Raw genomic sequence first — 27,511 nt, forward strand, 5'->3', positions numbered from 1 at the left:
GACTCAGGTATTTCAGGATGGCTTCAGTGTCGCAGGCTCCACCCCAGGTCTAGCCACCCAGTAAGATGATCCAGGTAATGGATAGCTATGGAATGGACATAATACGGAGCTAGCAGTTTTAAAACACACCAGTCTTCTTGTTACTTTCCTAGCTACCCTTTCAATCTCTTAAGCTCAGGAGCTATAGTTACATTGTCAGCTAATCCAAACTATTTCTGTCTCTTTGTACCTTTTCTTTTGTCTTATCTTATTTGCAGAGTAAAAAATGTTAGAGGCTTGCTAGAGGCACCCCCTTCCTTGAATGTGCCCCTATGTCTATCAGCATTTGCTTTTTTGCAACTTTATTGTGTGTCTCTGTATTGGTGTTAAAGTTCATTCTAGGAGTGTGTGTGTGTGCAAGAGCTTTGCGGTTGCTATTAGACACAGCGTGCTGAGGCCCTGGTGGTCACGCTGAAGCGTCCCCCCTCCCCACCCCCACTGGCAGGAGGCTGACCTTGGCAGAGCCTGACAGAGAGCTGGCCTGGAGGGGGATCCATGGAGTTCCACGCCAGCCCACTGAGCCAACCCACTCAGTCTATGCAGGTGTACTGACGCCTGGACAAACACCCGCACACACATGCGTGTGCGCACACACACTTGCATGCATGCATAGCCACTAGATCAGGGGAGGTCCCCTGAGCAAGCAGATGTCCTAACGCTCCATGTTCCTGTTACCTTTCTTCTGGATCTCCATTTTAAAGGTGGGCTATACTATTCTAATCCAATACACGTCTTTTGTCAAATTCAGCGAATATCTCCTCACGGTCCGCTAGCTGTCCGTTCTCTGTGTGCACTGAAAAAAATCCCAGTGTTTGTACACAGCCCTGGCTCTGTAAATGGGAAATAAACAAAGTGGCTCTGACCGAGCCACACAACACTATTCCAGCCATGATTTGTGTGTCGTGTAACATTAAATGACTTGCCCACGGACATTCAGCTTACTTTCTAGTTTGCCAAGATATGCTGTTTTTGTGATGTTAGCTATAGTAGCAGGAGAGTTGTGAGTATCACTGTCTGGAGCTGCTGTGCTGCTCTGGGAAACCGTCTCGTCCTCTCTGGCTGTTAGCTTCGCAGCAGCAACTGTAGGGACAGTTTGCTAACCCACAAACTAGCTGTTAGTTACATTACTTGCTCTATATCATGGTATTTGTCAGGGTATTGGATTTCTCCAGAATCACATACCCCATTGCTGGTACTTATTTTCTCTTCTATCTCCTTTTCATTTCACTCTCTTACTGTATTCTTGGGTTCTACTGTACTTGCAGCCTGTCTTCACTTATTGCAATAGTACATAGTGAAAAATACAAGTCCATAGAAATGTGGCTTAATCACACTTGTAAAGTGTTACATCCTACAACATTGTGTTTTATTTTTAAGCACAAGATCATTTCAGATATTTCTGTTTGTCTTTTCTGTCAGTTTAATGAATCAGCCAATGTCACAGACCATAAAGTGGCACATACTTGGAATCTATTAGTCGATGACAGATACACATAAATAAATAGATGTATAAATGTATGTATGAATCAATAATTTACTCCTTATAACTCTCTTCACCAGGGTTCATTATTATAATATCCATGTAGCAGAATATTGCATTGCATTGACTTAGATGCACTGCATCCACCACTTCCATGTACAAACCCTCAGTTGGCATCATTGACTGTGGAAATTCAGCAATCTGTTGAGACAAATCAGCAAAATGTCATTGAATTACTTCAAAGTCACAAAGGCATTGCATCATATGAGAAGTGGCCCGTCTGAATCAGCTGCAGCACTGGAGAAAACACAATATACATACTGTATAAATGAAAAAAAATAAATAAAAGGAATAAGGCAATTCTTATGTTCAATTTATTAAAACCCAGACAAGTTGTGCAACTTTATCAGTTCAGTTCAGGTCATCATTCTCAATCATATATAGTATGTTGTATACACTGTATATACAGTCAATTTCCTGTTAATTATGCAGTGAAGAAATCGAGTTATGAATTAATAAGAAGGTAAGGTCATGGAAAATCTGTGTCAAATAGGAATAATATGGAGGTACAGTACATAAGATAGTATAACAGGAGATAACTCTCTTTAGACTATTTACAGAAGAATAAAGAATTGTAATGCAACTAACAAAAAAAAAGACATTATTTGAAGCTAAATAACAGGCGCCCACCAGTTGATTTTATTAATTGTTTCACTCCCTGATGAAGTTGATGAAGATGAAGTCTTTGGCTTGTGCCAAAAAGTCTTTTTAAAGTCCCCCTCCAACCAAAAATGTGCTTTTCTTCTTGTTACTTCACTTGAATGCTTGACCTTAACTGTGCAGAGTTTGACACTAGAATGCTGTTTTCACATTAATTTACAGAAGGGGCAAAGTTTCTCTGTGCTGTGTTCTGTACTGTCACAGAAAGAGAGTCCTGACAGGCGTCATTCCCCAAAGTTTTGTCAAAAGATAGAAGATACTGTGCATGACAGGCGGGGAGACAGACGAACAGGCTGGGGCCAATCCATTGTACTTCTCAGATTTCATTCTGGAGGACAAAAAGCCTTGACTTGTGAAGCTGACAGCAAGCACTTCTCATTTTGTGTATGTGGCCCTATTGTGTTGGGCATTCACAGTGCGAACAGAGTGGGACTGCAGGGGAGAAAGAGAAGCTCCAGAGGTGAGCACTTTATTGCCTAGAAACCAAGGCTGTCTGACAGTATGAATATATATTCTTGTCCATCCTATTTTTTAGGTTTCAAGTGGATTCTTCACTTTTCTCACAACCACTTTTTGTATTTTATTTTATTTTTATGTTATGTCCTGTCAGTTTTATTACTCTTTCCTTATTGTATCCAATGCCTATGCAAAATATTTAAAAATTAGCTATGTCCTCTTCTTCAAAAGGGAAAGGAAAGGAAAGCCATACAACGTGTGTAATGTAAAACAATCAATGAAATAAGGAACATTTACTTTAACAAGTTCAACTCCGTTATTTCAGATTTCAAAGAGCTTTCTGACCTCTCACTGTTAAAAATACTCCAAGGAGAAGGAGACAGGGCATATCTTGCTGCCCAATGTGTATCAGCATGTCACAACCTGAGGGACAATGAGTGACCCCTCCACACACACACACACACACACACACACACACACACACACACACACACACACACACACACACACACACACACACACACACACACACTTTTACATTAATAATAAAAAAATTGCAGTGTTTATATAGTTTTCACTTATTTGTTTATGTTTTTTTTAACTGCAAGTCTACATTTTTTTCTTCTTTCTTTTTTACTTATCTGTATATATAGATATATTTCTAACAGCAAAATCTCAATTTTTTATTTCACACTTGCTTTGGCAATGTAAACGTCTGTTTCCCATGCCAATAAAGCCCCTTTGAATTGAATTGAATGTGTTTTTAGTGCATACGTATTGATTATAGTGATATCCTCCAGCTCAACCAACAATAAGAGAATGTCCTCTGTTTCTTGAGTGTTTTTTCTCCCCCTGTTCCCACTCCCTCAGGTTGTGTTTAGCTTCTCTGCTCCCTGCTTCCTCGTCTGGCATTTTTTGTTCTTTTAATCCAGAGTCTAAAGTTCAGCCAGAGACAACAGGAAGGGAGCATCACACCGCTCACTCGCAGCACACACACACACACACACACACACACACACACACACACACACTTTTTCATTTTTGCTAAGACAAATACAGGCTTTCTTTGCACAGTAAGAATACTCGCCCCCTCAGTGTAGAAATTTTGTAGTGTATGACTAAATGATGAATGTTGTTACAATAATTTGACGAGATTGGGTCAGATGATGCAAGGGAGAAGTGTGTAATGTCTTACAGCTTATTATGCTGCTCCACAAATGATCCCCCAGACACCCACGTCGTCTTTGAACTACTCCCACCCCAGGGTGACGCATTAGCAACCTATCTGGAGATGGCGTAGCCTTCGGAGAGGTGCTTGTGTCTCAGGTGTTTAATAAGCTCTACTAGGGGCACCAGGATGAAGCTGGGAGCTCTGACTCGAGCACCCCTTCAGATACCTCCCTTCCCATGGCTGCTCCATCCCTTCTGTGACCCCTCCCCCATGTACCTCAGACCATCTCCCATCATCCTCTCTTATTCTTCCTCCTCTTCATACTCTCCTCAACAGATCTCTGTAGCTTCCTCCCCCCTTTTCCATCCATACTCCTCCCTCTTCCACCTCCCTCGAAGCGCCTGTTTGCGCTCCACTCTGCCTGCCTTCCTTTAACACATGCCAGGACTCCTGGGGCACCAGTTACACAGCGAGGATTTCATTTGAAAGAGCTCCTCAGGACGTCATTATAAGGATCATCACCGGGCCTTATGGCTGATGTTACATCAGTGTTCCATCACACACAAAGCCTTCAAAGCACCTATTAACAAGCCAGCCCTCTCATCACGCAAATCAGAATTTTTATCTGAGATTGGTAATGTCATATGAATCTGTAATTGAGCATTGCAATTCTACGGCATTATGCAGATTCACTGATTGCTTGAAATAACAGGTAACTGGACAGCAGGTATGTCAGATTATGCTGAGAAGAGATTGACAGTGGAAGTTTGATAGCATTTTGCAACCAAAACAACATGTTGCATTGACTTGATATTCTTACACAGCTTCAGTTGCATGACACCTTCTGTTAGTCAGCAGTATGTCACATTACTGAGTTTTTTCCACTATACATGCATCACTTTTGCCACATTATTTATTTTGTTTGCAACATGTTTTTACATCTGCTTATTTCTAAGAAAAATCAGTTTGAGTATCATCTTGTTATGAAAGGATTTGTGTACTGACCATTCCAGTACTCCAAAAAAAAAAAGTAAAAAAATACAGTGAGCATTTAGCTGTGTGTTCAACAGCAGTTCAATTTTGTTCAAGTCCAGTTCTTTTGTTTTTTTCCCCACCTACAGAGCTGTTCTTACGGTGTGATTGGTTGGTAGGTGGCTGGGTATTGTAGTAGGTGTCATGGAAACCACACACAGAAAGGCTTTTTTGGAGGTTTACTGAGGATAGAAATTGTGTAACACAGCCTTATTTCACCCCTTTTCAATAAAAATAGGGGTGAAACTGATGTAAAACTCTCTCAATTATACTGGTATCAGCTATAATATAGTTTTAAAAATGTATTCACAAATATAATCTTTAGATAGTAATATGTAAAATCAGTGCCAATCATAAAACTCCAGATGCACTTATTAAAACTCAATCAAAATGCTTAAAAACACAGTTAAAGCAAGATTTAACCACCCTTCTATAGCTGAATTGTTTTGTAGTCTGCAATTATATCTCATTAGAATTAACACCACGGACAGATCATCCCTCCTCTCCATTATTCTATTCATCCATTCATTCAACCAACCCCTCTTCCCATTGGACACCTAGAGCCCCTCCTATCCAGGCAGCCACAAAATACACTTCTTAATTCACCCGCATACAATCACCCAACCATCCCTCTATCCAACCTATCCAGCCTTATTAATCTCGCCCTTTCGTTCCATCCTCTCGTCTCCATCCAACCATTTTATCCTCCATTCATTGCAAACAGAAGACATACAGTATCTGAAGTGAAACAGAACACATATTAAGTGAGTAGCAGTTGGACCAGGCTCACTGTACTACTGTAAATAGTCTTTTTTCCCCTGTCTGGATTTCTCAATCATGCTTCTCGAGCTCCATGATAAAGAGTGGTATGAGCTCCATCAGCCATGCAGATGAGTCCTGCTTCCTTTACCTTAATTAGAGCTCCCAGGGGACTAGCTGTGGGCGCTGAGCAGCATCAGCATCAGCCTCTTATACTACAGAGATACCTTTCATCACACCAGGAGGAAAACTGACATGGGTAGAGTGGCTCAGGCACTATACAGAAGAGAATTTAAAAGCAGTCATTATTGGGAAATGTTCTTGCACGTTATTCAAGGCTGGTCACTTAAACAGCAGGCAGAAATATGGCATTTTTCTGTAGGAACAGAAACTAAACGGCAACAGAGAGGTGCGAAATAGTCGCTCTATTATTCATTCAAACTTATATATACAAATATCTGGTGAGAATTTGGAGTTCAGCTTGTTAGAGCTGAAATGATTAGTCGATTTGTTGATTAGTCTATCAACAGAAAATCTCCAATTTTGATAATCAGCTCATTGTTGGCAGTCAATTTTTAAAGCAAAAATGCCCAAAATTCCTGTGTCCAGCTTGTCAAACGTGAATATTTGCTGTTTTTCATAGACCTCTATAAAAATAAATTGAATATCTGGGATTTTGGACTGTGATTGAACAAAATAAGCAAATTGAATATACCAACTTTGATGCACTATTTTACTATTTTCTGACATTTTAAAGAGAAAACTATTAATCAGTTATCAAGAAAATAACTGAAATTAATCAACTAATAATTAATTAATCAACTAAATACTTTATAATCAATAATATAAATAGTAACATCTTGGTTTCCACCCTAACATATGTGTATATATATCGATTATTTAATGTTTTCTCTTAATGTTGTTAGTAAAGGTTTCTTACAGCTGTGATGTTTGTAAACACAGGGGTAAAATTATTTTTCATCTACAAATCAAAATGTTTCATATATATTGGTGAACTATGAAAATTAGGGCTGCAACTATTATTTTCATTATCTTAATCAGTCAATTATTTTCGCAATTAATGGATTTATCGTTTGATATCATCATTTTCCAGAGCCCAATGTGAAGTCAGTAAATTTCTTTTTTTTTTTTTTTTTTACTATGAATTGGCAATGGAAAGCAGCAAATCCTCACATTTGAGAAGCTGGAACCATGACATTTGGGGCATTTTTGCTTGAAAAATCCTTAAACGATTAATCAGTTATCAGAATCACAATCAGAAATACTTTATTGATCCCCGAGGGGAAACTCCAGCAAATTTTCCGATCGACTTCTAATGGATAATCTTTTCAGCTCTAATGAAAATATTACGTTATAAAATGTTTTTACTCAAATATTTTAAACAATTAAACTACATTTACAGTAACTATCAAACGAAAACATTCGCTTTATTATGTGTATATAGTAAAAAAACAAAAAAACAATAATCAAATTATTAATTCTCAAAAAACGATGATACGACTAAACTAATGTTTAGTTGTAAATCAAACAGAGTTCAAATAATGAACTGTTTCCCCTTCTTCAATTACACCTTCCTCTCCGTCCCCTTTAAACGGGGAGGTGCTCCGGTGCTCTCCCCCAGTCCGGGGCTCTCCGCTGCGCTCCGGGAGGGGAAGTGAGGGAGTTTGGGCTGGCTGAGAGCGGACGCGTCGGAAACCTCCCCGGAGGGGCCCCGTGTAATTCGATGCATGCTGTTAAAGCTTAGAGTATATTGTCTTCCCTTTGCTTATGAAGCCTCCACCCACCGACCCACCCTACATTTAGCGGATCATGTGACTCGGGGTAAGTCATTTGCAAGTACAACAGTTCTCTGTGCGCTCCCATTCATTTCCTGAGAACTGCCTGAGCCGAGCAGCTGAGAGGCAGAAGGGGAGGGAGCTGCTCACTCACATACACTCACACTCACACTCACACACACACACACACACACACACACATTATCACACACACATACACACGTACATACACGCAGAGTGAGAGGAGAGAAGAAGAGAGGAGAGGGAGAGGAGGAGAGGAGACAGAGAGGACTGTAGAAAGGAAAACAGTCTCCTAGTCTCCACGGCTCTGCAGCTTCTGACAAGGTCTGTGCATTTTTTTTTGTCCTGTTCCTCTGCTCACTGCTGCTGTGTGCTTCATTTGTCACGTTGCTGGGCTTTGTGCTTGTGTTCAGTGCATCTCGTTCAGCTGTCATTTCTCTGTCAAAGCAGATGACAGCTCAGATCACCTATGGCATTGTGTTTGGTGTCAGCGGGGGAAAACAAGAGACCCTGCATGGTGCTGACTGGACATGTAACACCTATTCCCAATGAAAATTAATAAGCTGTCATGACAACAGAGAAAAAAAGTGATTATACACTGAATGATCATGGGTATGAGCAGCATCCTGACTTTACAGTGCCTGCACCAGTTGTGAAATCTCTTGTGTCTCACTTATTTACCTCTAAAGCAACTTCAAAACATATCAGCTTTGCAGTGCAGCAGTGTTGAAGAATACTACTGACTGAATGTCTTGGTGCGGACTATAAAACAGAAGTGAGGTGAGACAGCACCGCACCAAACTCTCTCTCAGCACTTCTCACTGGAAAAAAGTTTGCTGCTTGTCAGAGTTTTGTGCATGCCTTAAGAGAGTTGTGTGTGCGTGGGTGTGCATTTGTGTGAAGCATTGTGGTGTGTGTGTGTGAGACAGGCTTGTTTGCCTACCATTGCCTACTGTAGCAGCTTAGAGACAGAGAAACGAGGCTGTTAGCAATGGGTTAAACATTAGGAGGCTCGGGTAGCTGAGAAAGGACACTGGGGGGAGGTGTGTGTGTGTGTGTGTGTGTGTTTGTGTGTGTGGGAGTGTTGCAGGGTGGTGTCTTGGATGTCATCGGCAGCGCTCTCACTTCCAGGGTAATAGTCATTGGTATTGATGGGTGGCTGTCAGAGAGGCAGAGAGCCACCAGGTTGAGGAGTGGCCGGGGGGCTGGCCCTTGGCTGTTATTTTCAATTACAGGGGACCAGGGCAGAGCTGACAGCAAAGGCATTTGTACATCCAGCAAGGGGGAGGAGGAGGGTGTGTGGGGGAGTGGTGGTGAGAGGAGGGGAGGGCGGGAGCAAGAGAGAGCAGGAGAGAGGAAGAAGAGTGGGAGGGGGATGAGACTCTGGCCTCTTCTCTTGGGTTTGATGTGGAAACACTGACCTCTGTGACTTTACCCCCACATTGTGGAGAGGCCCTGCCTTGCCTTTAACTGTGTGACAGCGGTAGGGTGTGTGTTTGTGTATGTTTAAGTGGGGGTCTCATCCACCAAAAAATAAAAAATAAAAAAGGGGGGTTGGGTCATGTGTGTGTGGATGAGACCCCCTGCAGCTCACGGATGTTCAGCGAGGGAGATTAGTGCCCATTTAAACTCTCACTTAAATCCATTTACAAAGGGGCCTTCTCCCTGTGCATGAATAAGCAGGCTGATATTACTACACATGTAGAGAAGACTCTGTACACTGTGCGTGAATGGCGAAGAAGAATCATATTGGAGCTCTGAAACAGGCAACATACAAATATTTCCAAATCAATGAAGGTTGTTGTTAGGAGAGAGTGATATTACCTGAAAATAATATCATAATTCTGCAGGGTATTTTTTTGATAGCAATAGTCATGACCACATGATAAAGTGCTGAACAGTACTTTAATGTTAATCGCTGCAATACTGAACCACGTCTGTGGCGAGGTGTTATAGTCAGCACTAGTACAGTTCAGTACGTGTACGAACAAATCTTTAACACAGAATTTTCAAACTGATATTGAATCATCATTGTCATTGCCCTGTGTAAAAATTCAACGTTTTGTTGTCCACCCTGACCTCCTCCCTATGAGGACTTTGTGGCTGTATAACAATAATGTCACACTACTTCCTCCTTTGCTCTCAATGGACAACAGTCATAATTCCTACAGCCTGTAGAGGGCTCATCACTTTAAAGTAACATGTCGTTTTGGGGTATTTGCTGAAGCGACTGATGCTGTTGTTTTGGAAGTTTGTCTGTTTGGTTCTCTCCACACAAGATTTCTGGCTCTCCTGGCTCAACCAGGTGCTTCTGCTTGAGATGGTGAAATAAGTCGGTTGTGGTGTTTTCTTGTGTGTTGTTAATGTCTGCGTGTGTCTGCTGCACATTCACTTAGCAATGCTGTTAACTGTATGGGTATTATCATGAACAATATGATGGTGGTACATCCCTAGTTGTTTTCCCCCATAAGCTGCTACTGTCACTTAGATTCCTTCAATGGCTCAACCCCCCACAAATGACACGGTCCAAGGGCTTTTGATAGACATCAGTGCAGGTGGGGTGAGTCAATTAAAAAGCCAATCACCAACGGATAGGCTCTATCTGTCCATCAACACCGCTCTGTCCAGCGCATTTAATTGCATGGCAGGATTCCCCCACTAAAGGCATCATCTGTCTGCCACAGATCACAACACATAAAATTGAGCGCGTGTTGACAGATTGAATCTTTCAGGAAGAAGTGCCGTGCTCTAGTGCAATCTAACAACGTGTACGCCAACTGTCTTATTCAGGGAGTTTTGAAATTCCCTGTATTATCCCTAATCAGCTGGGTTAACTGCTGGCATATTGACTGACTGCTGTATCATTGATCCAGGTGGGTGTTATGGAGTGTATCGTCACTGATTGCAGATAGACCGCAGTGCACTATATGGTCGGATTCATTTGGTTCCCCGACTGTAAGCCACTCTAAAGAGGAGTGAGTCGGATTATAGAGGTCGGGTATGCTAGGGTAAGGTGCATTGTGGGATATCCTGTGGCCCCTGGTCATAGAGGTGCCGTTGTGTCAAACCCAGATTTTCAGGCACAGGAGACTGCCATACGCAAAGACCCTGAAATGCATGCACAATGACACACACACCCACGGGCTCTTACAATAGACTAGCATGTCAAGGGCATGCATATGCAATGTGTGAGACAGACTGCACCCAAATAGATGGGTGACTTTGTATATTGATAGATGTACCTGCCCACAAAAGCTAACTAAATCGATGGGACAAATGGATAGAGAGCGTTAAACATCTGCAGTTATTTTGCTGTTGTTTCATTCTAAATAGCAAGACATGCGTCGGTAGTTATGTTGAACTTCCTGTGCGTGAAGTAAGACTAATATTAATAGGTGATGGCTTTGAGCTGAACTCCCTGTGCTGTTATTTCACCATATCAGAAGATGACAAAATGTTCTCTCCCTTTGAGATTTCTCTTGTGGATTCAACCTTTGACTCCACGTTTGTTTACCAAAATTGAGTTAAGGGTGTACATGGAGTGCTAGAGCATGTGTGTTTTGTGAGAGAGAGAGAGAGAGAGAGAGAGAGCATGGAAATTATTGTGCAACAGCCAGTGACTCGGAGGTTGATAGTCTAAATAGCGAACACAAACAGAAAGAACTACAACCTAACATGGGTGATTACAGCTTGTCAAACATCACTGTGAGTATTTAAATTTTTTGCTGCATTGCTCTGTTGAATACTTATAAGGATCCTATTATTGTTTGAAGCCTCTCTACAGAAACCAAGCTTATCTTTTGATAGAAAGAAAAACTGCCATCAAACAACAAACAGACTTAAGGGAGCCAGAATTTAAGATGATGTAGCTTGACCAGCGCATTGGTCCAAGTGTTTTTCTAGTAATGACACCATCTCTAGAGTAGCACACTCACTGCTTACTGGAAGTGACTCATTAAGCAGAGCTTGCCCCTAGACTCTGATTTAAGGTTGCTTGACATGTTTTCATGGCTAGGATGGAAAGGTATGTCAGTGGAAGGCCTGTCTATCTGTGGTGATGTTTCCCCTTTCAACCTAGTGTGTTTTTTACTTTGGCCAAATATGGTTGGTGAACAGGAGGAAGGAGAAAAGGAAGGAAGCCAAGAAAAGAGGATGAAAGAGCATTCAAAGTCAGCATTTTCTGAGTAGTAATATTTTGGACCCTTTTTGAGCTGGCTTTACAGGAAGAGTTTCCCTCTATAGAATCTTTAGGGAGCTGCATCTCTCTAGCCTCAGTGCAGATTGTTTCAGCAGACCTGTGTAAAGATGCTGCACGGATCACTGTGAACTTTGTTTCCAGTTGTACTGTAGGTCAACTGTTAGGAGAGGAAATCATGCAAACAACATGTGGAATCCATTTGGGGTGCCTGTGGCATTCCACAGGCTCTTTGGCTTTAACACAACCAAATAGGTTCATGCTATGGACCATAACTCCTCTCAATTAGCTGCTTCAACCAGGTATCAGCATGGCACAGCATCAGTTAAAAAGAGAGGAAAAATAATCCAAGTGAAGGCATGAATAGATGAGTAAAACAGGTAAAAACATCTGCTGGATTTTATTGAGTGGTGTTGGAGAGATGGAATGGGTCAAACCAGGGGGGAAAATTTGTGATTGAAAATAACTACGCATACATTTGATGTAACAAGTGTCAGTGTGTTGGAATGTTTTGGTTGGTCCGTTATTGTCTGTTTCCATGTGCCGTGCGTTTGGGTGGATTTGGTTATGTCAGCACAAAGTAAGGTTAGAGTAGGCACTTTGTGATGCTGCATTAAGAGGACTCTGCGAGACTATTAAACACTAAGTGAAATGCATGTGTGCTTGTGTGTCTGTGTATATGCCTGCATGCATAGCTTTGTTTGTATCACAAGAGATAGCGAGTGAGAAAAAATGGCACAGGTTGAAAAGTGAAAAAAAGTGTTTGAGCTGATATTTTTTGTGACTTGTTACAGTAGATCCTGTAGATGAGTCAGTGTATTGGTGCCTCTGCATGCATGTACAGGTATTGTAAAACATCTAGGTCGATCTTCGAGAGTGCATGTGAGTGCACATTTGCTGTGATGCATTCAGTAGACAAGCTATTGTGAATAGTATGTACACAGTGCATATGTTGGGGGAAGGGGGATCGTTCACACACACATTCAGACATACGTATTGTAACACAAGCGCACCCACACACACACATACACTATCAGAGCCAAGGGGGATAAAAGGCAGTAGCCTACTCAAAGAATCCCCATTAGGGCAGGAGTGTACTGTCATCCCTTGGGGAGGGGAGGAAAAGAGAGTATGTGGGTGGTTGGTGGTGTTAGTGGGAAGGATGCAGGTTATTGTGAGGATGCTAATCTAATGCATCCCACCTCCCAGGGATTTATTCTGACCCTCTGCTCCAGTACATAGAAAGCAGCTATAATCTTTGCATGAGAGGAGCAATGACTGGATGTCGTGATTCACTTGCTTATACCTTCACAATATGTTCTCATGAGATTTTATATATATATATATATATATATATATATACACACACACACAATATTTGGTATTTGTCCATTTTGTAGTGGTTTCCTTACACTGTAGCTATTAAAGCATTGATAAGAAAATATTTACAGGTTTTCCAGTATTTTATTTACTGTGAATTCTGTACAGGACTGTGCCCATGATGCACCTCTGTCAGTTTGAGATGATTATTAAATACTGCAGTGTGGTCACCTCAACTTAGGACCTGTGCACTGAGAGTAAATAAAAGACGAGAACAGAGTCACTGAGTGCATTTTTTATTGATTCACTGGAGCTAACCTCTTCTTTTTTTCTCTATCTCCCTCCCTCTCATGCACACATACAGCCATACAGTGTGTAAGCCTCACCTTAAACATGCAAAGAATATTGCAGTATCTTCAGTATCTTGAAAGGTTGTGCCAATTACCCCACGCGTTTATCCTGGTTTACTCAGCTCCACCTCCCCCTGCTTTAGTACAAGTGAGGTTTTTATGTCAGAGGCTATTTTAGATGCACAGCCACTGACCCTGCTGCATTTACTGTGGTGTCTGTGTGCGTGTGTGTGAAGGGTGTTCTAGAGAGGTCACCCGATTATGTTGAAGCAAGAAGACCTCATTGTGTATTGGCTCTTTAGGAGCTGTTTTGTGGCATCTGTTTGTGGTTTCTTTAGCGCCCTCACACAGAATATTTAACTTATTCTTTCTCATGATTACATCAAAATGATCTTCAATTGGACATAAACTGTCTAGAATGGTGTCACAAATTGCTTTGACTTCTAAGTCGAAGCTCACTTGAGTAATGCCACCTCACTTTAGCGCTGTCACGGTCATGGCTTGTTTAGCTGTTTCTCTGCTGCATTTGAGGCACATGATGCAAGAGGATGTCAGACTCTTCTGTTTACCTCTCTCTGGAACACTGTGGAGGAGTGTGTGTGTGTGTGTCTGTTTGTGCGTGTTTTTGGTGTGTGTGTGTGTGTGTGTAGGTGTGGGTGGGTGGCTGTTTGTGTTGAATGGGCATCTTTATTCTTCTTTCATGAGCAGACCTGCAATATTGAGAGAGAGAGAGAGAGTTGTGTGTGTGTCTGTCTCTTAATCTAAGATAAATATGGTTCATTGTGGGTACAGGCAGAGGTCACGAGGTTGGTGTGTGTGTGTCTTTGTGTGTGTGTGTGTGTTTGTGTGTGGTAGCCAGACTGTAGAACAGAGCATTAGCTCAGGAAGTCAGCTTTATAAAGAGTGCATTTGACACAGACGGAGACACAGACAAACCAGACAGCGACCGACTCTTCTTTTCGCTTTGAGTGTTTCCTCTCAGAATAAGTAGCTTCTTCATTTCCCACAGTTTCACAAGACCTTAGAAGGGATGGAGGTGGTATTGGCAGAGGTCGGGAGCTTTCACAAAAATAAAAAGTCACAAAAGAATTAGAAAATTCACAAAAGATTTCCCTTTTGTCCCATTAAAAACTGATATTTTAGACAGGCTAATAAAGAAATGCAAGGTGTTGACTTTTTTATCCTAACATTCGACACTAGAGACATGTCTGGTTAAAGTATTATTACTGACACAACTTATATTTAACTGTTATCTGCTTAGTTTAAATAAGTGCTGTAAGGTCTGTGTGTGTGACAATGACAGTGTGCGTATTTTTTCATTGTTGTTCAGCATGCTTAGCTGTGGTTCTGCCTACTGTTTGAGCACCTTTTATTAATGACTGTACATTTGTTTTCTTGTGTAAACATACTTACACAGTTTTGGTGCTGTATGTAGTGTCCACTCAGCAAAGTGTTCCTACAAATAATTTTCATGTGAATGTGTGTGTGTGGTAGGGAAGGCAGTGGATTTGAGCCGCATCCGGCGACCTCATCCCCCTCATCCCGACCGGATTACTGACACAGGATCCTGCCTGCCCCTGGCAGAAATAGCAAGGACCCAAGGGCAATCCACCAGAATATGGGAACTTCCGTGGGCCTCGCTAGTGTGCAAATGTGTGTTGTCTGTGTATTTACATAGGTATCAACTCTCTATAAATGGAGCTGGTTTCTTCCCAGGTGCTGAGCTCCCTTGCTCAGGCAAGAACATGAGTTCACTGCTCTTTCTCACTCACTCACTCACACACACACACACACACACACACACACACACACACACACACACACACACAAATCCCCCGCCCCGTTTTACCTATCTGACTCTTCAGTCATTGCTCCTGCTGTAGAGAGAATTTACTGTATATAAGACTGTATAATATGACAGAACATTTTTGTATGAGATGTGTACGGGAACTTACATAATGAGGTCATTGTGCAGGGATAAAAAAAAATTGGCACTCCACATTGTTGCTGAGCCCATTTCCACGTACAGATACTGTATCAAACCCACTGAACCCATGCTCATTTAACCTTACATGGAACCCATTCTGCATTGCACAAAATGCACTTTTAATTAAAATAACTTGCTGTCCACTATAAAATTGACCATTTAAAACTTTAAAAGCAAAGGTCTGTAATCTATGAAGAGTCCCATAATGTGTCTGTTTTTCTTAACTGGGTTACAAAAGTGCATTTTTTGAGGTTTTCTCAAAGCTAGGTTTTCACCACAATGGAACTTGATTTGTATTCTGATGTACGGATCAATCAGATCAATACTCACCCTTTGCCATCTCCATTCAGCCAGTGCAAATGGTTTTAGTGTCCTACTTTCGGGCTGTCTCAGTCTATTCTCCTTTGTGTCTTTGGTTTTATAAATGCTTATTTTTTCCTGCACATGGCATTTTTTGACAAGCATTTTGTCGATAATATCCTCCCAGTGGCCATGTGGTCTTGGAGTATTTTGTTGCTTGTGACATGCTCTTTAAATAAATGATCCTTTATTATGTGTTTACTGTGCTGGCGAGTTTTGTGACATCAAGAAATTGAACCATTATATGTTTTTTTGAATGTTTTTGCAGGCTGCATGTGTGAGTGCAGTAGGGAGCCCAGTCATGTACGCCACATCAAATTCAACAACAAGTGAAGCACAGATAGTATCAGACAGATAGAGGATGACATTCAGTTTAAATTGATGGGACCTGATAAGCTCTTCAAGATTGGTTGTATGTCCCAGAGATGAAAACATCCATCACATGAGAAGTGTATTCTGTCTAATAATAGCTGTGTTCATGAAGAAAGCTGTGTTTTCTCTCTGTGGAACTGATTTATTCCCAGAGGAAAAGGGCAGGGTGTTTTGAGGTAAAGTGCATCAGTTGAGTGCATCTCTAAGGGGTTTTTAACCCTAAAGGGAACCTTTTTCTCTTTTATCAAAGGGTAGTGCATATAAACTGTGGTTTAATGCCATTGTGCTTGTCTGGGGTTACAGATGTCCACGCCTCTATGAGCAGCGAGGTAGCAGCACTCTGCTCTCTTGAGCCCTGTTCAAAAATGTCCCAGAAGCATCCAAAAGACTTCGCTTACTGCTCCTGCCAAGGAAAATACGGCTTATGAAATGGAAATTCTGAGACCATTCACAGAGTGCCAGGAATGATTAGAAAAAAAGGACTATGTCCATCTCAGTACATCCAGGAGTGAAGGCTGAGGGAAAACGCACATCCCCACCTTGCTCACACAGACACACACATAACAAACAGCATCAACACTGTTTACCTGGTATGTGCTGTTTGGGGTTAGACAGTCATAAAAGGGGAATTCCACCGATTTTCTACATAAAGGTCAGTTAACTCGTCATGGGGAATGAAAACAGTTATGTGTCTTCTGTGGCTCTAGAGGGATTTTTGTCAAGTGTGACAAAATGAGCCCTGATGATGTCATCAGAAGTTGGAGACAAATTTAAATGGTAAACGGTTGCATTTATATAGCGCTTTACAATTTGCCTCTCATTCACACACTCACTCTCCACTGGCAGCCAGAAGGTGCTGGGCTGACCATCAAGAGCAATTTGGGGTTCAGTGTCTTGCCTAAGGACACTTTGACATATGGACAGGAGGAGCTGGGGATTGAACTGCCAACCCTGGGATCAGTCAATGATCCGCTCTACCATTTATAACAGAATGTCTGTGTTACAAACTGGGGACATCAATTTGAAACGTGGACATTTACCAGGCAGGGAGGGTCTAACAAAAAAATAAAGTATTAGTTGCGTATGGGAATGTGGGATCCAATGTGTTTGGAGTTTTACCCATACTAAGGACTAAAAGTCAGGATATATTATATTTGATTTTGAGAGACTTTATCTGTCTCTTGTGAGAGCACAAAGCTATAGAAGTGCAATACTAAATTGCTGGAAGATGGAAAATATAAACACTTTCATTTAGGGAATGTTAAGAGTTCATCTCATGTTTTGGTCTGAACAGCGGAAGAAAAAAACACTGTGGGAGCTTTTTTGGAGTTTTCCCACTTCCTCTTAAAGAGTAACTCCTCATTAGATCTTGTTTGTGCATCTAAGCTAGGTAGCTTTCAGCAGGACTATCTGGTGTTACTTATTTTTATGACTGCATTTAGCTACTGCCTTATTAATGTGGTATAACAAATTCAATTACTAAGATGTTGGAGCATCAAAATAGATTTTTTAATTCCAGGAAACAATTCAGAAAAAGTTGGTAAATTAGCTTTTGCTAAGGCTAGCTGTGACTGCACTCCAGCTAGTTAAGGCTACTGGTTTGGTTTTTACCTCTGTTACACTATTCCTACAAATATTACATGCTGCTTCTTTTATCAAAAATTGCACATTTCCATGGCATTATATTTTATACAGTAAAACAGATGTCAAAAAGTCAGATTCTGGTTTTTAACAAAATATGTAGTTTATGCCTTTTGGTTTTGTAGGGCAGCACTGACCTTTGTGGGTTGATGGTTCAAGTCTTTTGAACCTTTGACCACACCAAGCGCCATTATTTGCCTGGGTGCAGTTACTCTTTAAGTAGTAACTGCAGTGAACCATTTGAATGGGCTCTGAAGACCAGAATGAGGCCAACAAGATGAGGTCATAAACAGACACAGTTTAACATGAAGCAGACTGAGGTTGAGATTGAAAATCAGCTTTGATTCAGCTGTGGCTCTATTGTGTCTACACTGCTAGCAAAAGATAAATGATTTTCACTAAACATATATTAGACCTTTCCAGGGTCTATGGAAGTGTCACTTAGCCAGTTCTCTTTTCAAGCAAGAGTTTTGTTTGTTACCTGTCTAATGAGCATGTTGTGAACGTAGTTAGCTTTCACTACTTTTCTAAAAGTTGCTGCACTGAGTGAGTCAAATGAGAGGAAGCGAGGGAGTGTGCTGGTGAGCTAGTAGTTGTAGGCTGGTTATCAGACCAGTGTGTCACATTGGGGTGTCCAGGGGCACAGAAAAGAGAAGTGAGTCGCGGGCAAAGAGGCCAGCGACACACAATACAGGCAAAACACAGGAAATGCTCACATCACCTACAGCTGTCCTTTTTATGCATTTGCACATATAGCACTAGTTAATCATTTGTTTCTGATTTGCAACATTTGGAAATGTTTTTTCTTGCTCTCTTGCTTTCCCTTATTCGTTCTCTCTCCTCTTTGGTAGAGGAGCGGGTGGGAGGGGGTCTGTTGGCATTCTTGCACCGTGTGCTTTGCGCTCGACCGGGCCTTGGCTCGGGTCCATATCCCCTCTCTACCCTCTCTTGCTTCTATGGCTCCTGCCCCTCCTCCTCCTCCCCACGAAGCCCCCAACCTCTTCAACTCCCCTTGGTTGCTTCCCTAACCACTGCTCCTGCCAGCAACTCTGTGCTCTTCAACAAACCTCCACCCTCACTTCTCTTGCTATCACCTTCCTTAACACTTACTCATGTATCTCCCATAATTCATTGCCCCCTCCCCTTCCCCTCACCCTTTTCCATCTCTCTTCCATCCCAGCCCGTGGCAGCAGGTCCAGCCTCTGTGACACAGATGTACCCAGTTGCTCTGGGCGCTCAACATGGGAACGAAGCATTGGCGGGCCCGTCTGTTACAGTGTGTTTCAGGGTGTGTGGTGTTCGTGTGTATGTGTACAAGTATGTGCGCATGAGAGAGAGAGATGAGAGAGAAAGAAGAGATGATACACACAGTCAGATACTAAATCTGGTTTCATGAGTTTGTTTAAGCTTAACTTTCACTTAAACAAAAAATGTGTTTCATTGCTGTGTAAGCGAACACCCAGAGACAGTATTAAGCAGGATCTGTCTTCACACTTGCATGTGCTGAGAGAACATGAACACACAGCACAGGTAAGATAAAGCTAAAAGGCATGTCATGAATAAGCCACAGACCTGCTCTTGCTGATTGGTTTTGTAGGCTTGCTAGAATTTTTACATGTTTAACTTTTTGAAATTTTTGGGGTTCATGTGTTGTGTGTGTGTGTGTGTGTGTGGACTTCTGCACATGTGTATAGGCGTTGATGATGTCACTAGTGTATGAGGTCAACATTTGGTCTCCGAAAGTCATAGGCTTTCTACAGAGGTTTGGCACCTCTCATTGATCCAGCTAGTCTGTTCAGGGTTCAGCTAGTTGCTATCGCCTCCGTTAGCACAGAGCTGATAGCCAGCAGCGAACTTGGAGACAGTGGACCTGAGGTCATAGATGCGGCTATGTGGTGGGAGTTTCAGTTCATACTTCGAAATACATTATCAGACACACAAATGTGCAACAGAAAAGTGAAGAGAGCAGAAGCCACTGGAATACAGCATGTATATTTCAAGCATTTTTGCTGCTAGGACTGGCCTCAATCTTTACCTGCTCCCTTTACCTTGTTTTTTTTATTCGAGGGATTTTGGTGGGGACAGGAGGGCAGGTTGGAGAGAGAAATGAGATGCTTCAACACGCCACTGCCCTCCACTCTCCATCCAACTCCCCCACACACCTGGGATGGCCATTTCATTTCAGAGTGCAGCAAATGGAAAGGTGATCTTAATCTACCCTGTTTCCCTCTAACTCCCCTCCCTCTCTATATCTCCCACACACAGAGCCTCATACCGCTGATGGACAGCACACTGCTGGTTGCCCAAGCCTTCCGCCAGCACACCACATTTAGTGATGGAGTATACAGGATACCAATTGGTTTATTACCCTGAACAAATTCTCTTCATTTAAAATCTTTGTTCATATTGTTGTCTTTTTGGTTTGTGATCCTGAAGTACTAACTGGCAGACATGAACCTTTCCAGGGGGCAAAAACAGTTGACAGTTGACTTGGGTCAAAGTATTTCAATGTGACCTCTTCAATATACAGTGCCCCTCTATTAGCTCATCACTCAGTGTTAGGTCTCTCTCACTGCTGTTAGCTCTTTGATCATTACAGTCACAAGCAGAGGTATGCAATGGCCATTGATTTCCTATGAATAGCCTGCTGCAGGCCAGTTCATTAGGAAGGTGATCACAAACCACTGGATTAACTGGACTATAGGCACATAGGGAAAGGTTGTTGCTTTCAAGAAATGCTCAATTCTGATTGTGCCATGCTGTGCAAAATTGAAAGTTTTTTTTAATTTTTCCAGTAACAAGAGTGTGCGCATTTAGCATAGAGAACTAATAACTTTCGATGTGGTCAACTTTTGTGAGGCTAAAAAAAGAACCTTTTGAAAAAGGGATTTTATCTGAAGTGTCTCCTTCTGGAAAATATTTTTTTTCTCTGAGAAGGAGAAAATTATGGTCATCTTAAGGAAAATAAACCTCACTTTCTGCCTCTCCTAGTGCACTTGTCTCTATTCCTCTCCTCCTCAACACATGGCTTGAGGCTGGACTGAGGCTGCAGCTCCACCCGCCCAGCCGTTACTATGGCAACACTATCTGGGCCTACCAAGACCTGCAGCCGAAGGACATCCTGGACAACAATACAATAGCAGCATAGCCAGGGTACCTGAGGGACTTAGACCTGAGAGGCGAGATCTGGAGGGTTGCAGATTGAGAGAGTAAATCCTCCCTCTTTCTCTACCTCCCTCACACACAAACAGTCAGGATTATCCTTTTGCTTGAGAATCTAAGAGGTAGTGGAACAATACATGGCATTAAATTATTTTTTGTTGCAATTTTTATTGAAATCTGTAAAAATAAATGTTTTTGATAACTATCTTGAATGGATTTTCTGGTGAGTAAAAAACCTTGATTATTGGACAGGCCACATGGATGTAGTGTTAGATCTGAGATGGTTAGTATAGTTAGATGACCAGTCAACCAGCTGCAGAGAAAGAGTATATGTCATTCATGATCGGCTGAGCTTTTTTTTCTCTGCTCAAGAGTGGTCATGATGGCTGTGGCGCTGCTGACTGTAAGGATTGGACCACACGTCCTGCTGCTGGTGCCAGCAGTGGAGAGTAACAGTGATGTTTAGAGTCTATTTGCCTTGCTTGCATTCCTCCATGTACTGCTGCTAAAATAATAAGAGGGAGGGTTACCTCAGGTCGGCCCCAGCTGAGGGATACGGAACATGCATTGTTGTCATTGGCTCCATCTGAGTATCCCTCTTAAAGCCACAGCACGGAGCTGAGGAGCCAGGCACTGCTGCCCACTTTGCAGAGGCACAGTGCTCAGAGGCAGAAGAGGGAAGGATGAATATAGATGCACTAAGAAGTGTGTTTTTGTGTGTGTTTGCATGTTTGTAAAGTGTTCTATCGTGGTATTAATATTACATATATGAATTATGTATATGAGTATTAAATATAATCTATATAAATAATCTTTAGAATTGTCAAACATGTCAAATACACACATTGTTTGGTTGTGCTGCTGCCATTGCTGTTGAGTAACTATAGCCTATATCAAAGCAAGTATTTGTATTCCATTGAAGTCTTAAGAGGATTTTATTCAGCATTATGAAGTGTTATTAGCCCTGAAGCAGCCCACCAGGCAATTGAAAATCTTTATTAAGGAGAAGAGGGAGTCATGCTGTGCACTGACTGAGTTTACACAGTTTGTGTGCATCTTTTGTCTGTCAGCTTCTGAAGGTTTTGAAACATGAATTTGTGTCTATTTAAAATGTGTTTATTTCTCAGTGGGTGCAAGCACAACATTGTAGATGTCCATGTGTGAATAACTGAGTGTGGGACCTGCTTAGTCATGCTAAAACACCCGTCTTACACCTCCTCTGTATCCCTTCACAGGCAGCCTAAGAAACAGGATGTTAATGCTTGACGGAATGCCTGCAGTCCGAGTCAAAGCTGAGCCCCTGGAATCGGAACAAGGGGTAAGAGAGCAGTTGTTTTCCAGACAATTCCCTTTTTTTCCCCTCCCTGCTTTCCTTTCTGTCTTTCCTCCTCTCGGCAATGGGCCGATAATCACTCCCAGGCCTAAGCAAGTGAGCAAGAGAGTGAGTGAGTGTGGGGGCTAAGAGGAGTGGTCGGAGAGCATGGTAGTAAGCAGGAAGAGAAGAACCAAGAAGAGGAGGAGAGCCACAGCTGGAGCAGGAATGCATTGGGGGTTTCGGGGAGGTGACTGAAGCCAGCAGAGAGTCCGTGCTGGCTGAGGGTGATTGCGCAGATGTAGTCACTGCTCCGAGGAGGAGGGTCACATGGGAAACTCTTAAATCTTATCTGTCTCTGTCTGTTCCTGCCCCTCTACATCTCTCAATTTCCCTTCATCCTCCCATACCCTTCTTTCTCACTCACACTTGAAATCATCTCTCCCTCTTGCACGCATATGCAAATACACACAGACAAACAATACACCACACTATGCTCTTCCTCTGCAAACACTATCACAGCTTCATCTCTTCCTTAATTGTACCACATGCATGCCTCGACTCTCTCACAGTGCTCTCTGTCACCTCTGTGTTGTTTCAATCACTCAATATGAATTTATCACAGAGAAGTTAATTGTCACTACAAGAATTGTTAGCGTTGTTAAATTTGCACCAGCAATGTTTTTGTCTTTCATGAGTTTGTTATACTCAAAGCCTACATTGCACAGTTCAATCTCATTTATGAGTATTATGTTCAATTAGACTGGTCATATTGATCATGTTAGGGATAATGGAGTTACCTCATGCAGTGATTTCATGGTCCACATACAGTATCAGTGCTCTCTGGTCCAACATACCTAGAAATAAAGTGGTCTTGTTATGGAGAAGCTGTTGCTAGGTTACAATGGCTTTATGTGGCTGCCACAGCTGTGTGTGCAGTGGGTGCAGGCCACTTAATACTTGTAATCATAATGAATTAGTGTTCAGTTATTATTGATTTCCATTCAAAACATATCAATAATATCTTGGCCATTAATATATAACCCAGAGCACTTTGTGGGAGAAAAGCAAAATAGTTTCTGTTGAGACAAACCCGAGAGCATTAGACCATGATAGATGAGAAAAATACCAGCTGCTGATAACCCATGAGGTTACTTCAAATCTTGTTTGGCTATATAGGTGCTTTGTATTGATATTAATTGAATCTGTCTCTCCACATCTAAAGACTTGACAGAGAGGCAGCAGGTGGTTTACTTTCTGGGTGTCCTGCTCTCAGCTGTGGCTCAAGGGTTTGAGAGCCATGCTCCTGCACTGCTACCTAATACCTGCCGTTTGAAGTCATTCTCCATACTTGTAGTGATGTCAGTCACAGACAGGATGTGAGCACTGCAGCCCACACGGCTTTGAAGTGCACAGAGATCCAATCTTGCCCTAACAGACTGCTTCCCTTTAGACAGCAGACACAGACAGACAGTTTAGGCTGCTGCAGAAATGTGGTCTTCATTTGGGTGGCGGGGGGCCAAGGGCTTGCTGGAAATGGTCTGCCTCGTTAGACAATTCACCCGCAAGGGGCTGGAAAATCTGCCCTGCTAACCAGTATCCCCTAATAAAGACAATGGCATGAGGACAGAGGCAGGCAGGCGGGTCGAGCATATCTTTCTACGCGTGTCAGCGTGTGTGAGTATGTGTAGGTTGGAGCGCATACATGTGTTTGTATGTGTCAAAATGAAAGTAGGGGTGGCTTAAGTTTTCCATTTGTGCTGGTTGAGATGTGTCTGAGAACTTAACCCCAAAATGCAACTTTGTTTTTACTTTTGTGTAACACTATACACTGTTGTTTTGACCTTTCCTCCCCTTTTTATATAGGAGCCACACAGGATTGACCAATTTTAACAGGTTGTCAGTAACTGACTATATTCCTAATTGTCATGACATGATCACTGAACGAACAGAAAGGCTACAATGAAAGTGAGCCTAACACTTCTGAATAAAGAGATAGCACTTTAAAAAAAAAAAATTCAAATGAAAAGTGGACGTCCTCAACAAAAACAATCACCCATTTTCAATTCAGTTCACTCAGTTACTCAAGTTCTTGGTCAGGTATTAGGGCTGTCACTTTTTCAGAAAAACAAGTTTAGACGAATTGTTGTTAAAATTCATTTGAACACACCGTTTTCACCGTATGTACAACCTGTACAATGGAGAATTTATGTTTGATGATTTGCAGTGCCTCTGCTTCACTTGATTGACAAGCTAACATTAATGTAAGGCAGTTGCATTTTAATGTAGCAAACAGGCTTGTTCTTTGAATTTTCTTTTTTATTATACAACAAGTAGTTCTGACCAAGCAGCACATTGTGCTCATCACTAAAAATATTAGGCTACTCCACCAGGTGCGTGCCTCCCTTGTTTGTGGAGAGCAAACTGAGCAAACAGTTTTGTGACCGCAGTTGTGCAGTAAATGTTGTTTTTGAAAGGTTAAATGCCAACAAACACGGACTGAAGCAGAATAATTTGTTAAATAAAAACAAGTTGTGAATTTTGGAAATGATGATGATGATCTTTGTTCAATAAATTTTGGCTTTTGGACTTTACAATGCTATTGGAAATGTTTGGATCACACAGAAACTCTGTTCAGCCTTGATGTTACGCTCTAGTATCCTCCCTCAGCTGTGCTGGTGAGTTGGTGACATGGCGTTACAGCTTAAAAATACATGTGAAGTTCGCGGACATAGTAGCTCAATCTAAATATCTTAGTTATAACAAGATTGAGCTAGCAATGCAGTTTTGTATGGAGCCCTACGGAGCTCCCTAAAGGTCACTGTGAGAATTATTTTGAGGACTACTTTTACATTCCCTCGCAATAAGTTTTGCGTTACCTCACAATATTTTGCATTATCTCGCAATAAATTTTGCGTTCTCTTGCAATACTTTTGCATTACCTCGCAATACTTTGAGTTACCTCGCAATATTTTTCTTCTTCCATTCCTTCTGAGCCATATGTCTATTTCAGCTCAGCTGCTGCCAGCGCAACGCAACAGTGTATCAGCTCATTGAACTTTAGTTTGAACTGGGCGTTAAGTATGTTGATATAGTACTACTGCTCAATATGCATGCATGGTTATGTAATTAGTGAAAGTAAACTTAAACGAATTCTTAGATCAAGAGGTCTCTCCAGAAGAAAGCAGTATGGTTATCTGCAGGATGCTGTCGGTTTCATTCGTGAATAGTTACTGTACTGCGAGGTAATGCAAAAGTAGTCCTCCGAAATGTTTTCACCTTGACCCTTTCGCCGTGAGGGTGCTCCGCTTTTTTGTGTTTATATGTGTGGTATTTATTCAGTTTGGGAAATCCCACGATCTCTAGAAAGCATTAGCTCAAGTTGGCTGGCTGACTCAACAGGGACTAGAAATCGTCTGTGTTTCTAGGTCGTTACTAAGGGTCGGCCTGTTGGTGGAATAGTAAACTAGATTTCATTACATAGGATTCTACTGACTTGACTGATGTGTAATATTGCATAAATGCTTCCTCACGTTACTTCTCAGATGGTTTGGTATGATGATTAACCATTCCACACAGCTTGCTCATTTTCTCAATTTTGTGGTAGCGAAAAGAACAACCTTAACCTAGTTTACTTACAGGGCAACAGGATATGCAATGGATCAGAGAAACCTGGAATTTGAGCCGATCATTATCAAATATTAAATTTTTTCCCACATTTGAATGGTAGCTAAAATTTTGAAAAAACATGACAGCTCTATTGGGTATGACCAGTGGCTAAAGTTAGCTGATGTTGTTTACATCGTGTGGTCAAAGTAGCTGCTGTTCAGCAAAAGTTACATAGACTCACATTAAGCAATAAGGCACATGCTTTGTTGAATGTTAGTTTCTTTTTTTGCTATCACCTGCTTTCATAAAAGCAGTAAGCCATTTGAAGGAATGTTATGTGTTTTGTTACATTGATTATACCACAGTTAAAGGGGTTAGGCACAAGCACAAAAACTAACAATGTCTATGTAGTCGTTTGCCTCAATATAATCACATGCCACATGTAACATTTCCGTGTGGCTTATTGCTTTTATGAAAGCACGTACTAGCAACAAAAGACACCAACGTTCAATAAAACATAACTATTCATAATAAAGATTGAAACTGTACCAATTAATATGTTGGTATTTGACTGCTAACCAAATGCAGACTATAACTGACACTCATATAGATTAAAGAAATTCTGATTCTACAGATATATAAGTACTGATATTCCTTTTGAAAAAATGGAACATAAAGAAAAATTTAGGACCCTTTAAATTGGTCTTTTAAGGAAAACGTTTTTACAGTTGAAAAATAAATCTGTCAGTGCTCTCCGGTGGACAAAATATGTAATGGTGATGCTTTCCAAAATAACCTCATCCATATCTTTAGCATTTCTGATTTGCTATTTCTTGATACTCACTATTTAACATATATGCTTATACTGATATGAATATTGGCCTCAGGCTCTAATTCAGAATTTAATTGCTCGAACAGGTGTGTTTGTCACAACAGCTTCAAACATGGCTCAGCCAATCAGAGTTTAGGACTGGAACAACATATCTGGTTTGTTAATCATTAAGTATTACTGAACAGCATTCAGATTACACTTGTGGTTGACACATATACATTTTCTTCAGCTTCTTCTTTTAACTCTGTCTTCCTTTAGTGGTAGGGAGAACTGGCAATACTGCAGAACTTTAGTAGCCAACAAGACACACTCTAAGAGTGCTTACTGAGAAAGACAAGATTTCCAAAACACTGAGATCAGCTTCAGCGAATCTAATGACTTCAAAGCCTTCAGGCAGTATAGCTCCAGACAGTCTGTGACATCCATATCCTACACTGAACATGCAAACACAGAGAGACTACATGCAAAAGCAGCTGGATAATAGCCTGAGGGTCTGTCAAGAAAGGCTACATGGAGTTGATGCAGGAGTTGATTCGAGAGAAGCAAACATTACATTTGACATCACAAACATACATATTAACAGTTAAGTGATATTTATTTTGAAATGTTTCTCAAGGTAAAGCTGTGGAGCAGCAACTATAGATTGGAACAAAATCAAATGAGCACTGAGATTGCCCAAGGGAGGGATCTTTTGGTTAAGAATGACTAGACTAGACTTAAAGTAAAGTGTTATCGACTAACAAGGAGGGTCAACGGTGACTCGAATTAAGTAAACGGAAATCTGTTGCCATGCATTTTTGAGCACATGAATATTGTGAGAATAACAGTGAGCACAACTAATTCTTTCCTGGCAAACTCAGTGTCAGTGTCACATGATTGTGTTTATATAAATCTCCA

The 27,511-nt window shown here is 41.5% G+C and overlaps 1 protein-coding gene across 3 annotated transcripts in view; it reads left to right on the forward strand.

Annotated features, from left to right (window-relative positions):
* Positions 1 to 7,294: 7,294 nt before the first annotated feature.
* The window catches only part of klf12b (Kruppel-like factor 12b), a 40,059-nt gene continuing 19,842 nt past the window's right edge, over positions 7,295 to 27,511 (forward strand). The window contains exons 1-2 of one of the 3 annotated variants that reach the window (XM_044216850.1): positions 7,295 to 7,499; positions 22,097 to 22,179. In XM_044216850.1, coding sequence (XP_044072785.1) covers positions 7,406 to 7,499; positions 22,097 to 22,179 — 177 coding nt within the window. In that variant the 5' untranslated portion in view covers positions 7,295 to 7,405. Of the gene's footprint in view, positions 7,500 to 7,521; positions 7,799 to 11,049; positions 11,180 to 22,096; positions 22,180 to 27,511 lie in introns of those variants that run through there. The other 2 variants (XM_044216851.1, XM_044216852.1) reach the window with 2 other exon arrangements.

The sequence above is a fragment of the Siniperca chuatsi genome, linkage group LG12 (genome assembly GCF_020085105.1).
Source record: "Siniperca chuatsi isolate FFG_IHB_CAS linkage group LG12, ASM2008510v1, whole genome shotgun sequence".
NCBI lineage: Eukaryota > Metazoa > Chordata > Actinopteri > Centrarchiformes > Sinipercidae > Siniperca > Siniperca chuatsi.